Consider the following 15,081-nt stretch of genomic DNA (forward strand, 5'->3'; position numbering starts at 1 on the left):
GAATTGGGGTTTGGCTAGGAAAACAACCCATGATGGTGAAGGCAGGAATTTTTTTGTGTACGTTTTTCCAGCTCATGCAAGCCTAAACCGTAGTTATACAGAATAATGTAATGCAGGACTATATGGCAAATGGTGCTGTGAAACTAGGATTTATTCAGAGTAGAGCCACTGAAATTAAGGAACACAACTTGGGTCCCTTAAATTTCAGTAGATTAATTTGCATGTGTAGATTAATTTACCACCCTTGCAAAAGGGGGGGGGGGGAATAGGATGAGATGCAAGTAGAACAGTCTTTTTTCAAAGCTTAAAAGGAGTTAGCAGGAGTTACTGCATGGGGGGGTGTATTAAACCCTCCCCATATATTGTGCTAGTATTAGTCCAATAAATGGGAAGCCTGGCATTTTTAAAGAGGGTGCTGCTAAACTTGCCTGCCTTTACTTTGCTATGCTCAGGGACGAGCCTGTTTTGGATACTGGATTCTGCAGAATGGGGGACTTCTTGCTGCAGGGCCTTTTCCAGAAGTTTTTGATAAGACAGAGTACGCAGCTGAAGTAGCCCAGATCAGAGTCCATTTCTCCTGTCAATATTCCATCCTCGTAGACTGAAGTTCTCAAATTGCAGTGGATGATGTCATAGCAACTGCTTTACAAGAAGCCAGATTTGAAATTGAAACCATCAACTATACCTATTATGAGAGTTGTAGCCACTCTGGTTCACGTGCTTTTTCAATATGACATCATAGCTGCATTTTTTTAAAAAAAGTAAGCTAGTGGGGCAAATGGGAGTCCGCTCTGGAGCTCCTGCCACCTGCTATTTCGGGGAGGGGGTGCACCTGGCCCCCTGCATAACCCATTTGGCCCCAAGTTTGAAAGCATCTTAGCCACAGACCTGCAAACACTAGCTTTTGTAAGCTGGCAAAAGCTCATCTGTTTCATCTAAAACAAAACCCTTGACATGTCCTGACCTACAACAAGAGAACATTTATTTATTTTTTTGTAGCATGCCTTTCCCGCTCTCCACTGATTCAGTCCAGGTGTGAAATAACACCCTCCAAACTTGCATGCCATAACCCGAATTCATTTAAGAAAAGGGGACAACGCAGCTGTATGCCTACGTAAGAAAAAGGTTTTAATCATAATTCTTCTACTTGGGTTAATACCTCTCAATTGCAGGATATTTTAGAACAAAAAGACACTGATTGTACTTGAGATCAGTCTAACAGCAGTCAATAAACTGTTTAACCGCAGAGATTTCTGGCACTTAGTGGTACAGTAAGACATGAACAGATATTAGATGTGTCTAAGATCAGCGTTTTCTTCTTCACATTGTCAAGAGCAGGTGATGCTTCTAACTGGAACAGCTTTTCCTAAATCATTTTTGACCAACGCCTCCTGAATTACTGTTGCACCGAGTTGAACTGCGGTGGAAGTTTTCTTCAGGCTTGAAACTTCAGGACACTTCGGATGCTGCAAGAGTTAAAGCAAAGAGCTGAGATCATGAATTTGATTTGTGCTGTCAAACTTGATTTGATCTTATTTAAGAAAACTGGCACGGTATCATGCAGCCTTCTGCAACATGGTGCCACCATTGGTCACACTGATCCTATGGGCAAGGCTTTGAGTAGGAGAGACGCTATTCACTCCTGATGATCATGGGGGCACTGGGGCAGCCACTACAACAAAACATCACAGGGTTGTTTTGAGGAAAAGAAGACTACTCTATGTTGGCAGGATAAAGGGAGAGAGACACTTGCCAAGGAAAAAGAGAGAAATCTTTCTCAATGGTTGCTTTTACAAAAAATATGCACCCTCCTGTCCCAAAAAACATACAATTTAGGTAACTAAAAGGTAACTTCTGAGTAGACATATATGAGATTGTGCTGTCAGTGATGTTGTCATTCTAAAATCTGTCCCAGCACACAATATATAAAAAGTAAACTTGTTGACAAACAGCAGACAGTACCTACCTCTTTCCAGCATGCATGAGTTCAAAGGCCTCATTAATTTTGTTAAACGGTAAAGTGTGAGTCACAAATTCATCCACTTTTATCTTTTTGGACATGTATTCTGCTACCAGCTTCGGAACACTCTCTACACTCTTCCAACCTGTTAGAAAATGAAATTATTGTGTACCAAATGTGATGTGATACAGCAAGATGGATGAAGCAGCGTTACAACAGTAGTATCTGTGCCAGACAAGGAAATCTTAATGATGCAAGCCTGAAAGAAAACTCCTCTAAGCTAGAAAGGGAGAGTTGTCTCTTGGCTATCCTTGGCATGCTATATTACTGCATTTGTAATGTGGCTGCAGCAGCAGTAAGAAACCTGGAGCCTTCCAGATGTTGCTGGCATGGCCAATGGTCAAGAAAGACTGGAGTTGCAGTGCAGCAAAATTTGGGAGACCACAGGTTCAGCACCCTATGGTGCAGCCTTGGGATTGTCTGTGCACAATACTGAACTGACTACCTGAAAGTTGCAGGGCAGTAACAAGCTACTTGCGTTAAAATCGCAGCAGACAGGAATGCTCTCTTGTAAGAGTCAGACGTTTGACTTTCAGGTTTGCAAACCAGAACACCTACTTCCGGATTTGCGACGTTCGAGTTCCAAGTTGTTTGTGAACTAAGCTCTTTGAAAACCAAGGTACGACTGTGTGTATAATTTAAAGATGCCCTTTACTAATGAAGATGATCATCCAGAAGATACTTAGGAATGTATTGCATTAAGAAAAACTGTGGAATCTCCTCTAGGCTTTTTCTAAGTAGAAAGTCTACATGGGCAAGTGCAATGTATGCTTTTAGAAACGGGATATCCTGTTTTGGATTGGAGTATAAGACTGGAACACATGTCTCTTGCAATTTTGATGTCCTCTCTTAATGTCCTGATGTATACATGGAAGGGTTATGCCACAAGTTTGCTAGCCTTTTAAGGTTCATGAGATTCATTAACAGTTGTCCATTTCCTGTGCAGAAATGCACACATGCACAAGAACATATTGTGACTTCCCTATGTAAGACAGGTTCATCAGCACCCCAGCAAAGTTATACCTCCAAAGGCAGTCCCTTTCCATGTTCGTCCAGTGACTAGCTGGAATGGACGGGTGGCAATTTCTTGACCGGAAGCAGCAACACCAACTATGACACTCACTCCCCAACCTTTGTGGCATGCTTCCAAGGCTGCTCTCTGTGGGACATGAAAGAAAGGAGGAGCAAGTGATACAAATAAAAGAAGTGGATGGGTGGAAGAGAAGCATAGTTCAGTAGCAGAGCAAGTGCAGACAATCCCAGGTTCAGTCCTAGCATCTTCAGGTACCAGATGGGAAAGAGCTGCTGCCAAGGTAAACAATGCAGAGCTTGTTGGACCAGTGGTCTGACTTGGGATAAGGCAGCTTCTAATGTTCCTGGAGAGATGCTCCAGGAAACAGTATATTTAGAAGGAATGATTGGTAGGCTGCTCAAGAGAGCACCAGTGGCAAATATTTAGAGATGCAAATCCAGAACTGGCTATGGATATTGGCTATGGCATCTAAATGCAACCTTCATGGCTGCAGATCAGCACAGAGTACTGGTAGAGGCTTCCCAGTTCTGGAGATGGCGTTGATGGATGCTGGTCTGACTAGATAAAACAGGCCTTCACCAGACATTTCTGATGACTTTCATTATGCCATGGCTCCCATCCATGCCCCCCCCCCGCCACATTCCAGGCTCCGCTCACCCTAGGGTGCTACCTATGGGACAGACACACTTACCATGACACCAACGTTACCGATGCACTCAAATGAGTAATCTACTCCTCCATCCGTCAACTCCACCAGGACCTCCTGAATGGGCTTCTCGAAGTCCTTGGGGCTGATGCACTCTGTGGCCCCAAATTCCTTGGCTTTTGCAAATTTGTCCTTGTTGAGGTCAATCCCGATGATCCGGGATGCACCTGCCACCTTGCAGCCCATGATTACTGCTAGTCCAACTCCACCCAAGCCAAAGACCGCACAAGTAGAGCCAGGCTCCACCTGAAAGAAAGAACACTCACTTGAAGGAGAACAGTTCTTAACACCGAAAAAATAACAGCTCTATCTGCTGCAATAAACCAGGCTCTTGCAAATGGCTCATTGAGCTGAGTTAAGTCTGCTCTTAGAATTAACAGCCATCCTACTTTGAACTAGTAACACAAGCTAAAATCATTGCTTGCTGTCGCTGCCCATCTCAGATAAGGAAGACACATGTCAGATAGTTAACTCTTTATTGGCTAGAGAAATACAGCAGCTTCCCCAGAGCTCTGGATACACATTCTCACACACTTGTAGCCTCTAAGCAGCAGTCCACAGGTCTGAGCCCTATAGAGCAGCTGCAGCAACAGTGGGGCCTCTCCTCCAGCTTATATACCCTCCTCTTGACGGATTGCATAGCCACAATCTGAGACTTCTTCTGCATGGAAGTCACTGCTGCTCTTCCCTTTTCAAGCCCCTCCTGGTTCTAGGGGACGGCAGGGTGGGAGAAGGTGGGGAGTCTACTGACCTGTCTTTCACCTGAGCTGTACCTTCTTCCCACACACCTGCCTTCGCCTTGAACTGCCCCGACTCCCCAACTTCCCCTGGCCTTGTGGACTGCGCCAAACCCCATAAATCACTGGTCCACTCTTCTGGGTCATTCCCCTAGCCTCTGCCACACACTCTTCTGAGCCCTGCCAGTCCATGACACTGGCTCTCCTAACTCACTGGTTGGATCTCCAGCCCCACGGGCTTAATTAGGCATGCAAGGTCTGTGGGTTTGAGCCCCACATTGGGCAAAAGGTTTGAGCCCCACATTGGGCAAAAGGTTCCTGTTGGACTAGGTGACCCTCATGGTCCTTTCCAACTTTACAATTGTATGATTCTATACCCACCAGCTGTCAGATGTGGGGCAAGTAAAGCCATCAGTGGGCTGAATGGGGGCATGCTGACACAGCGAATTAACTGCCCTGCGCACAGTGCTTTGCAAGCCCTGATGGTCAGCTGATCAGACCCAACTCACAATTGCAAGCAACTGTTACTAACAGTGGTCTCTGCCAAACTGGTGCAAGTGAGCAGATGAGGGCCAAAAGCCTTTTCTTCCCCAATGAAGTCTCCCAAGGGGGCGGGGGGGATTAGGTTTAAGGGAAGGTTCTGCCTCTTAATTTGTTTTATGAGCTGTTTGCACTGGAAGGAGTGGCAGAAGCAGCAATGGCATGGAGGTGAAAGGCAGTTCATCAGCACCCCAGCAAAGTTATACTGTACCTCCAAAGGTTTAACTTAACTCCTGTTTAAACAAGCTGTGCTTCTCACTTCCAGGACAGGGATGTGGAGCCACAGCTCGGGTATGGGGGGGGGGGGCGGGAGGGCTGTAACTTCCTCTACTATATTTTCTCTGTTGTGTGTGGATTATATGGCTGGGAGTGGCCGCCGAGACCATATAACACAGGTCCTGAAAGATCTTCATAGGCTCCCAGTACGTTTCCGAGCACAATTCAAAGAGTTGGTGCTGACCTTTAAAGCCCTAAACAGCCTCGGTCCAGTATACCTGAAGGAGCGTCTTCACCCCCATCACCCAGCCCAGACACTGAGGTCCAGTGCTGAGGGCCTTCTGGCGGTTTCCTTGCTGCGAGAAGTGAGGTTACAAGGAACCAGGCAGAGGGCCTTCTCGGTAGAGGCGCCTGCCCTGTGGAATGCCCTCCCAGCAAATGTCAAGGCAATAAACAACTATTTTACTTTTAAAATCCAACTGAAGGTGGCCCTGTTTAGGGAAGTTTTTAATGTCTGATGCTGTATTGTTTCTAATATTCAGTTGGAAGCCGCCTAGAGTGGCTGGGGAAACCCAGCCAGATGGGTGGGGTATAAATAATAAATTATTATTATTATTATTATTATTATTATTATTATTAAACTCTACTCTGTGCTCAGGAGTCAGAAAAAAATCAACAGGAAGTCAAGGACCCCAACCTTTGCAGTGTTCAAGGCTGCTCCATAGCCAGTAGAAACCCCACATCCCAGCAAGCAGACTTTGTCCAAGGGAGCAGAAGCATCTATTTTCGCCAGAGAAATGTCTGCAACAATGGTGTACTCTGAGAAAGTGCTTGTCCCCATGAAGTGGAGAACCTGTTTTCCTTTACACGTGAACCTACTGGTACCATCAGGCATCACTCCTTTTCCTTGGGTGACTCTGCAGAATAAAATCAGAACAGACGTGTTGCTTAGAGGGCATGTATGGTCACACCAAAAGGCAACAGGCCCATCAAAAAAATCATATTGGGGCCATACCTTTATTAAGCCAACCAGAATATAGTTACACTTTAGGGTGCTTTGCAAGACTTGACAACCAGCTGATTGCTGCTGCTTTATGGTGCCTACACACACTCTTGGCTGAGCCAGGTCTTTCCAATGCCACATGTGGAATCACATGTAAAGCAGGTGGGTGTGGTTTGGCCAAAATGACCTTGCAGGCCAAATGGGGAGATCTGCCACACCTTATTAGGTTTCTGCCTATGTGCCAGAGAAGTTGAGAAAGGGATACAGTCTCTGTCATGCTACACAAAGCAAGAGGCTTCTTCAGATGCCAAGATCTCTGCAAAGCTCAAAGAATTTGGAAAGAATTTGCGAAGCTTAAATAATTTGCACTTTGTTCTGGGCAACTGGTAGCTGGCGATCACACAGAAATTAGTGTGTGCTTTTGGCCATCTGGCTGCTGCATTTGTGAACCCCTGGCACTGAAGTCCGTGCTCTGTATGACAAAGGAAAAGATGGGGGAGGGGGAAGCAGGGGAGAAGAAAACCAACCTTATTTTCTGGCAGAGATTAGTTTTAGGGTTTAAACAAAACTTGCATTCTCCACATTGTGGGATGTACAAAGGGATTACTGTGTCTCCTGGAAAATACAAAGAGTTTTTTTTTACTTTAAAAAATAAATGTTTCCAACACTCTTAACTGATAAAAAGCACAGTGTGTTAAAACTAGATGTTCCATTAGAGCATGACATACTAATACTTTTATACAAGTGGCATGTTTTGTACTCCCAAATTGTTCCAAAGCAACTTCAGATGCAAAGCAATGGAAATATTTCTGCTGAAGGGTTGGCCGAACTACGATGAGCATTAGGGTCCTTGCATCTTTAGCAGAATCCCCTTACCTGGTTTGAATTTGGTCACTCCTTCCCCAACACTCTCCACAATCCCTGCTCCTTCATGACCCAGGATAACAGGAAAACTCCCTTCAGGGTCAGCACCACTTAGAGTATAAGCATCCGTGTGACAAACAGCAGTGGCAATGATCTACAAAGTCATGAAGAACAATCAGATTCAGCAGGTTATTCGACAGGCATTGTGTTTTCAGGGCACTGGAGTTGTAGGGCAACTGAGGGAGAGGCAGCAGGCAGACTGCAGGCAAGCACTGCGCTGCCCAAAATGGCAGCGTGGGTCTTGCACCTGTGCTTCCCCCTCAACTGCCCTACAGTGGTGAACTGCATGGAAGCTCCCTACCCACCAGGGTGCCCAAGCAGCTAGCTATGCCTCTGGGTCAAATATTCTAGTCCCTAATGGTTTAGGGCAAGCAATGTAGCAACTATTTCATTACCTTGATACGAACTTCATGAGCTTTAGGTGGTCCAACTTCCACCTCCTCAATGGACAGTGGTTTACCCGCTTCCCAGGCAACAGCTGCCTTGCATTTGATAACCTAAATAAGAAATAGAAAGAGTGCCTTATGACATTGCACAGCAAGCTTGTACAATGAGCTTCCTTCCTTAAAGACTGAAATCATACACTACAGATGCTTCGGAGATGACACCCTGTCAGAACTGGGGGAGCTCAAACTGGACCTTTGTTGGTTAACAGATTGTCAAACAGCTCTGAGAGCTGGTTGTGTAGGTATTGGTGATGGTGGGGGCACCCTATTTGTTTACTTGCATCATTTACAGGCTGCCCCATGGCTAAAAAAGTTATCTCAGTGGCTCACATGAAAATAAAATCAGTTTAAAAATGCGAGCGCAAAAGCTATGGTCTATGAAAGGTCAAACAATTCTAGCATCTGTAGAACCTGAGAGATGAGGCAAAATATACAGGCACAGTTCCTCTCATTTCCATGAAGCAATAGGCCTTCCATTTTTTACCTTGTTTCTCTCGCCCCTCCCAGGAAAAATTCCTGCAAATACCCAGGCAAATGAGGTGATGAGAAGGTCTACCTCCTCAATATGTTTGAACAATAAGTGAAAACTACATCAAGTTACTAACCCGATAGAAATCAACTCCATGTAACTTGGTGATTATTGAACATAATCCTGTTTGCTACAAATGGAAGTGGTTGGTACAGTTTATCACCTACAGCAGACGGCAACTACATACTGGGCAAGTATTATGAGGCAACCTATTGGTTTTTCTTAATATAATTTATATAATGCAATTCAATTCTTAGCATTTGTTTCTAAAAAGGTAAAGATAAAACTGATAATGACTCCTATTATTAGTGTGTCCAAATCCTCTATGCAAAATAGCGACAGATATACAAACTCCCAGTGTCACTGAAAAGAAACACATGCTATTTGACCAGTGCTGCATGGCTGCAATGTCCTAATTAACCAATTAAGAGTGAAAGAAGAGAAAATGAACTTGTTATACAACTTGTTCATTCCTTCAGTGACAACCTCTTATTAAGCACAAACACTACTGCCATGGATATTTTAACTTGTATTTATTGTATATCCATATTGTACACTTTTGTAATAGAAAAAGTAAGTAAAAACTGTAGCAGTAGTGTTCCTGCTTAAAATAAGGTTAATGTGTGTGTATGCCAAGGGACCAGTCACAGAAAATTTAACCAGCCCTAAAACTGGTTAGTTTCTCACAGAGCAAAGTTCACAAAGATCATATGCCAAGTAAAATATTTGCATTCTTCAATTTCCCCTTCAGTTAGGGAATTTCAAGTTTAAGAGTGAAATATGGAAAAGGTATTAGTAAATGATTTACATATTTTGCATAAAAGGGTTTTGGAAATAAGAGTCAAAATGAAGTTTTTATAGGAGGTATTAGTTAGAACCTGGTACAGTGGTACCTCAGGTTAAGTACTTAATTTGTTCCGGAGGTCCGTTCTTAACCTGAAACTGTTCTTAACCTGAAGCACCACTTTAGCTAATGGGGCCTCCTGCTGCTGGAACATGATTTCTGTTCTCAACCTGAAGCAAAGTTCTTAATCTGAAGCACTATTTCTGGCTTAGTGGAGTGTGTGACCTGAAGCATATGTAACCTGAAGCGTATGTAACCCGAGGTACCACTGTATATTATATGTGTAGCGTAAGAGCAACGCAAGCACTAGTTTTATAATTTATGTAGGCTAAAGGAATCCGGACAATAGTATGGGCCGCCGCCGGAGCCCTAGCGGTTAATCTGTGCCAGTCCGCTTTCCCCTGCGTTTCTGTCCCATCTTGACGAATTTCCCTGGGGCGCCCCTCTGCATGTTGACTTAAGTGGAGCTTACTTCCGAGTAGAGTGCGCACTGGGGCGCGACCTCCAAGCTGGTGCCTTTCTGCCGGCGCCTCGTCGGAAGCAACGAAAACGCAAAGGGCGCCCGGGAGCCTAGCGACGCCTTTGCTCGCCCGTTGCAAAAGGCTCTCCCCCCCAGACCCCTAAATTGACCTCGACTCGGAAGCTTTCCAAGTTCAGACGTGGGCTTGCAATCCTGCGCGCTTCCCTGGGAGGAAGCCCCACCGAGCGCAGACGAAAGAGCAGCGGCGCGTTCTTCCGCGGTGCCGCGTCGCCTCCCGTTTCCTTTGCACCCGCAGGAGGGGAAAGGCGCCCGCGCTGCTTCCCCGGGGAATGTTCGACGGCTCCCACTTACCCCGCTCGCCATCGGCCGCGCTGCTCCGCCGCCTGCAAGTGCTCCTTTCTCGCCGTCCGCGAAGCAGCTGCCGAGCGACTTGGGGGCATGCGCGCTCCTTCGAGAGCCGCCCTCCAAGCAGGGGCGGGCCGAGGAAATAGGGCGCTGCTCCCTCGTCTCGCTCGTCTTCTTAGGGAGAATTGTAGTGCCCTCTGTCGAAGGATGCTCGTTCAGGATGAATTCCGCTTCAGGAGGCTGCGATTGCAAGCGCAGCTACTTAGGAGGCGGGGGAAGTCCTGCAGAAATCTGTGGGGCTCGAGCAAACGTTTAGGAAGAATCACCGAAAGGGTAGAATTGGAAGGGACCACCAAGGTGAAAGGATGACCACAAGGATCATGCAATATCATGCAAATCATCCAACTCCCCTGCAATACAGGAATCTTTTCCCCAACGCAGAGCTTGAACCCACGACCCTGAGGTGAAGAGTCTCGTGCTCTCTTGAGCTATCGGGCTGCAAGGTTATTGTCGTTTTGTGGTTATGAATATCTAGGCCTCGGCTTTTCACTTTGGTATTTTTCCTCCCAACTCTTGTTTTCATCTGGCCCCTCAACTGACACATCCATGACAGGATTTTGAAACTGGCTAAACTGTCCTGAAATATACTCAGAGTCGCAAAGTGATTTCATGCTCTTTATTCAGCTCATAGTGATGAGGAGGAATGAATGAAAGTCCCCTCAAGGTATCTGCTTTATATACATTATTTACACAATGGGCTGCACATGATTGGCTAATTCCGGAATTCTACTGTAAGCCAATCAGGTTGTGGATTCACTTCTATCTGGAGCATGATTGGGTAGTTCCTGCCAACCAATCATACTGCTGCATTGTTCTAGGACCAATCAGACTGCTGCATTCTGAATCCTATTGTTCTAGGACCAATCAGGCTGCTGCCTTTTGGATCCTATTGTTCTAGGGCCAATCAGACTGCTGCAGTTTGGATCCTATTCAACCCAGTACATAACACCCCTCCCCTCTAAGTTCCAGTCCTGCCCGGGAGGTCGCATTCATAGTCCTCGAGGTACGCCGGCGGCCTACGTGTGCGTTGCGGCCTGGGGTGTTCCCTGGTCCGGGGTTCAGGTTCTGGCTCGTGTTCCAAGGATGCTGGCTGTGATGGGGCTGTTTGGTCTGGCGCAACCGGCTCGCTCAGTCGTGGTTCTGGTTCCGGTGTCCTTTCGGCCTCACGGGTCCTCTCTGTATTTACTGATTCTGCCTCTCCTGCTGGCCCCTGCTGCTCTATGGGCCTCACTGCCCCTCTGTTCCCTTGGGACTCCTCTGCCCTTTCCTCCTCCTGGTTTTCTCCTGGGAACCGTCGCCGTATCTGGTCGCAGTGGCGGCGCCAGCATTGCCCCCCATCCGTTAGCACCTCATACGACACGGGGCCAGTGACCCTGGTGACTGTGGCGGGGACCCATGCTGGGCCTGCCCCAAAATTCTTTGCGTACACTGGGTCCTGAGCCTCGAAGGTCCGGGGGTTCTTGCCTTCCCCCACCACTGCCTCATCCTGAGCTCTATCGGGGTGAAGGCGGTCCAATCTGATTGCAAGGCGCCGACCCATTAGTAGTTCAGCGGGGCTCCGGCCAGTCGTTGAGCTGGGGGTGCTGTGCTGTGCTAGAAGGAATGTGGCAAGGCGGTACTCCCAATCCCCTTGTGTCATGCGGCGAAGGGTGTCCTTGGTGGTCCGCACCATGCGTTCTGCTTGGCCATTGGTGGCAGGGTGGAATGGCGCCGAACGGATGTGGCGGATGGCGTTCTGCGTTGTGAAGGTTTGGAATTCTCCTGACGTAAATGCAGTCCCGTTGTCTGAGACGAGAGTGTCAGGGAGCCCGTGGGTTGCAAACAGCCTGCGTAGTACCCGGATGGCTGTGGACGTAGAAGTGGACGGTACCAGTGCGACTTCCAGCCATTTGGTGTAGGAGTCCACCACTATGAAGAATGTTTTCCCCTGAAAGGGGCCAGCGAAGTCCACATGCAGGCGTGACCATGGTGCTCGGGCGGACTCCCAGGACTGGACTGGGGCCCTTGGGGGATCTGGGCGGGATTCTTGGCAGGCCTGGCAGTGTTTGACCCAGGCCTCTATCTCTCCGTCGATCCCTGGCCACCACACATAACTCCTGGCAAGGGCCTTCATTCTTACTACCCCTGGGTGTGTCTCGTGTAGGGCTGTGAGGACCCTTTTGCGGAGGGGCTGGGGAACAACGACCCTGCTTCCCCATAACAGGCACCCCTTGTGGGCCGACAGTTCATGTTTGCGGGTTGTGTAGCCGGCGAATTCTGGCCCGGGGCTGCTGCTGGGCCATCCCCTCCACACCCAGTCCAGGACCCGGGAGATGACCCTATCTTTCTTGGAATGGTGTGCAACTTCTTGTGCCTGAATGGGGCGGTCAGGAAGCAGCTCCAGGCTCATAACCTCTTGTGCAGGTGCTGGGTCGGGGCCTGTTTCCGGTAGTGGTAGCCTGCTGAGGGCGTCCGCATGGCCCATCGCCTTCCCCGGACGGTGAATCAGTGCATACTGGTAGCTGGCAAGGAAAATTGACCACCTGAGGACGCGAGGAGACAGCACTTGGGGGGTCTGCTTTTCAGGGGCAAACAAGCCAAGCAACGGCTTGTGGTCAGTCACCACGGTGAAGGGCCGCCCGTACAAGAAATCATGGAATTTTTTTACTCCCTTCACGATTGCCAGACCCTCCTTGTCGATTTGCGAGTAGTTCCGCTCGGTTGCGTTGAGTGTCTGGGAAAAGTATGCCACTGGTACCTCTCTTCCATCCGGGAGTTGGTGTCCCAGGACAGCGCCAATTCCATAGGGCGAGGCGTCGCATGCTAGCACCACCGGCAGCCTCTCGTCGAAGTGTGCCAAGACCGAGTTTGAGACAAGCAAGTCCTTGACTGCCTGGAATGCGGCCTCCTGGCGCTGGCCCCACACCCAAGGGGCCCGCTTGTCCAGGAGTCTGTGTAGGGGCTCCGCTACCGCCGCCTTGTGGGGAAGGAAGGAATGGTAAAAGTTCAATAGTCCCAAGAAGGCCTGAAGTTCAGTCTTGTTCTTGGGCGCTGGGGCATCACAAATGGCCCGTACCTTGTCCCCAGTCGGGTGGACCCCTTCTGCGTCCACCATAAATCCCAGAAAGTCCACCTGAGGCACTCCTAGTAGACATTTTTCCCGCTTCACCTTGAGACCCGCCGTCTGGAAACGGTGCAGAACGGTGCGGAGGCGGTCCTCAAACTCCTCTGGTGTGGGCCCGGCAATCAACACATCATCAAAGAAGGGGGTGACGCCAGGAATCCCTTTAAGGAGAGAGTCCATTAGATTCTGGAATATGCCTGGTGCCACGCTGATACCGAATTGCAGCCGCTTTACCCTGAATGCTCCTCTGTGTGTCACAATCGTCTGTGCCTCTGCTGTGGCCTCATCTACTGGCAGCTGTTGATATGCTTGGGCCAAGTCCAGCTTGCCAAAAATTTTCGACCCAGCCAGGGTGGCAAGAACATGGCTGACCACTGGCACTGGGTATGCATGGGCCGTAAGGGCCTTGTTTATGGTACATTTGTAGTCTGCGCAGATGCGGACCGAACCATTAGGCTTGACGGGTGTGACAATTGGGGTTTCCCAGGGGGCATTAGGCACCGGCTCCAGCACTCCTTGCTCCACAAGCCGGTCCAATTCCTCGTCTATACGGGGTTTCAGGGCGAACGGGACCCGGCGGGCCTTGAGCCTGACCGGTCGTACTGCAGGGTCAAGCTGTAGAGCAATTGGGGGGCCCGTATACTGTCCCAATTTCCCATCAAAAACCCCCGGAAATTCCTTGCATATGGCGTCCACGTCCACTTGTAAGCTAGTGTGGTTCACCCCGGTGACAGCTAGCCCCAGTGGTCCAAACCATGCCAATCCCAGTAAGCTAATGTAGGGGCCCTTGACCACCAGCAATTCCAGTTGCCGCGTCCGCCCTCGGTATTGCACCCTGAAGGTCCCCACCCCCATTGTGGGGACCTTACGTTTCTGGAAGTCCCGGAGGGTGAATGGGGCCGGCCTGAGTTTGGGACCCCCAGTAGGACACAGTTTCCTTAAGGTCCTTGCCGAGATTATGGATAGAGTTGAACCCGTGTCAAGCTCCATGCGGCATGGGGCCCCCTCTATCTGTACGTCAACATAAATTTTCTCTACGTTGGGGTGGGGCAACTGGTATACCTGGAAGTCCGTGAGCTCAGTCGAGTTGCCTTGGTGCGTTGGGCCCCGGGACCTGGGGCTCTTGGATTGGTCATCTGATGCCTGGCGTCGGGTGGGCCGAGCCCGACACACCCGGGCGATGTGTCCCGATTTTCTGCACTGCCTGCACTCTGCGTTGCGGAAACGGCAGGTCCTCCTCTCGTGACTTTCTCCGCAGCTTGCGCAGTTCCCTCCTTCTCGTCGAGGCAGCTGTGGTATGTGGGCTGCTTGAGTGCGCTGCTGTACTCGGTGCACCTCCTCCCTGTTGGATCCTGAGTCGTCGGTGAGGTCTTCATGGTGGACCCTCGGTTGGGATGGCTGGCTCGGCCGTGCCTCTTGCGTCGACCTCTCGGCAGCTTCCGTTGCCAGGGCCTCCTCCAGAGCGACCTGGAACGTTAGGTCCTTCTTAGCGTAGAGGCGTCGTTGCAGCTTCTCATCCCTCAGGCCACCGACGAGGCGGTCACGAAGCATGTTCTCCAGCTCTGAGAAGTTGCAGAACCGGGCGGCTTGGCGGAGAGAGGTCACAAACCCAGTTATGGTTTCCCCAGAGGCTTGCCGCTTTGCGTAGAAGGCATTTCGACGAGCCACCACTGAGGGCTGTGGCGAAAAGTGCCCCTTCAGCTGTTCCATTATTGTTTTGTATGGAACAGTAGCGACGTCTTCAGGCGCAAGGAGAGCCCGGGCGATTTCAAACGTCTCCTCTCCGCAGACGCTGAAGAATATTGCCCTCTTCTTGGCGTCTTCTTCATCGGTGACCCCTTTGGCTTCTAGGAGGAAGGTGAAACGGGAGGCGTATGCTTCCCAGTCTCCAGATGCTGGGTTGAATGGCGAAAAGCTGCTGTTGGTTGCCATTCTGAGTTCCTTGTGTCCTGGAGCTGAAGCCTGGATACACGGTGCGAGGCAGCGATGCGGCAGGTGGCGGTGCTGCGGTGCTGTGTGTGGCAGTCAGCTCAGCGGGATCCCACCTTCGTCGCCAGTGAAATATACTCAGAGTCGCAAAGTGATTTCATGCTC

At 49.2% G+C, this 15,081-nt stretch overlaps 1 protein-coding gene across 1 annotated transcript; it reads right to left on the bottom strand.

The window, feature by feature from the left end:
• Positions 1–1,107: 1,107 nt before the first annotated feature.
• Positions 1,108–9,991, bottom strand: LOC307224291 (alcohol dehydrogenase class-3). The gene is made up of 9 exons (XM_079991039.1): positions 9,831–9,991; positions 7,575–7,676; positions 7,132–7,273; positions 6,783–6,870; positions 5,950–6,169; positions 3,745–4,005; positions 3,044–3,179; positions 1,967–2,105; positions 1,108–1,466 (listed from the first exon to the last, which is right to left on the bottom strand). The coding sequence occupies exons 1-9, from the start codon at positions 9,840–9,842 to the stop codon at positions 1,436–1,438; spliced, it is 1,131 nt and encodes a 376-aa protein (XP_079847165.1). The 5' UTR covers positions 9,843–9,991; the 3' UTR covers positions 1,108–1,435.
• Positions 9,992–15,081: the final 5,090 nt, after the last annotated feature.

This window comes from Podarcis cretensis (assembly GCF_951804945.1).
Source record: "Podarcis cretensis genome assembly, chromosome: 9".
In the NCBI taxonomy this organism is placed as follows: domain Eukaryota; kingdom Metazoa; phylum Chordata; class Lepidosauria; order Squamata; family Lacertidae; genus Podarcis; species Podarcis cretensis.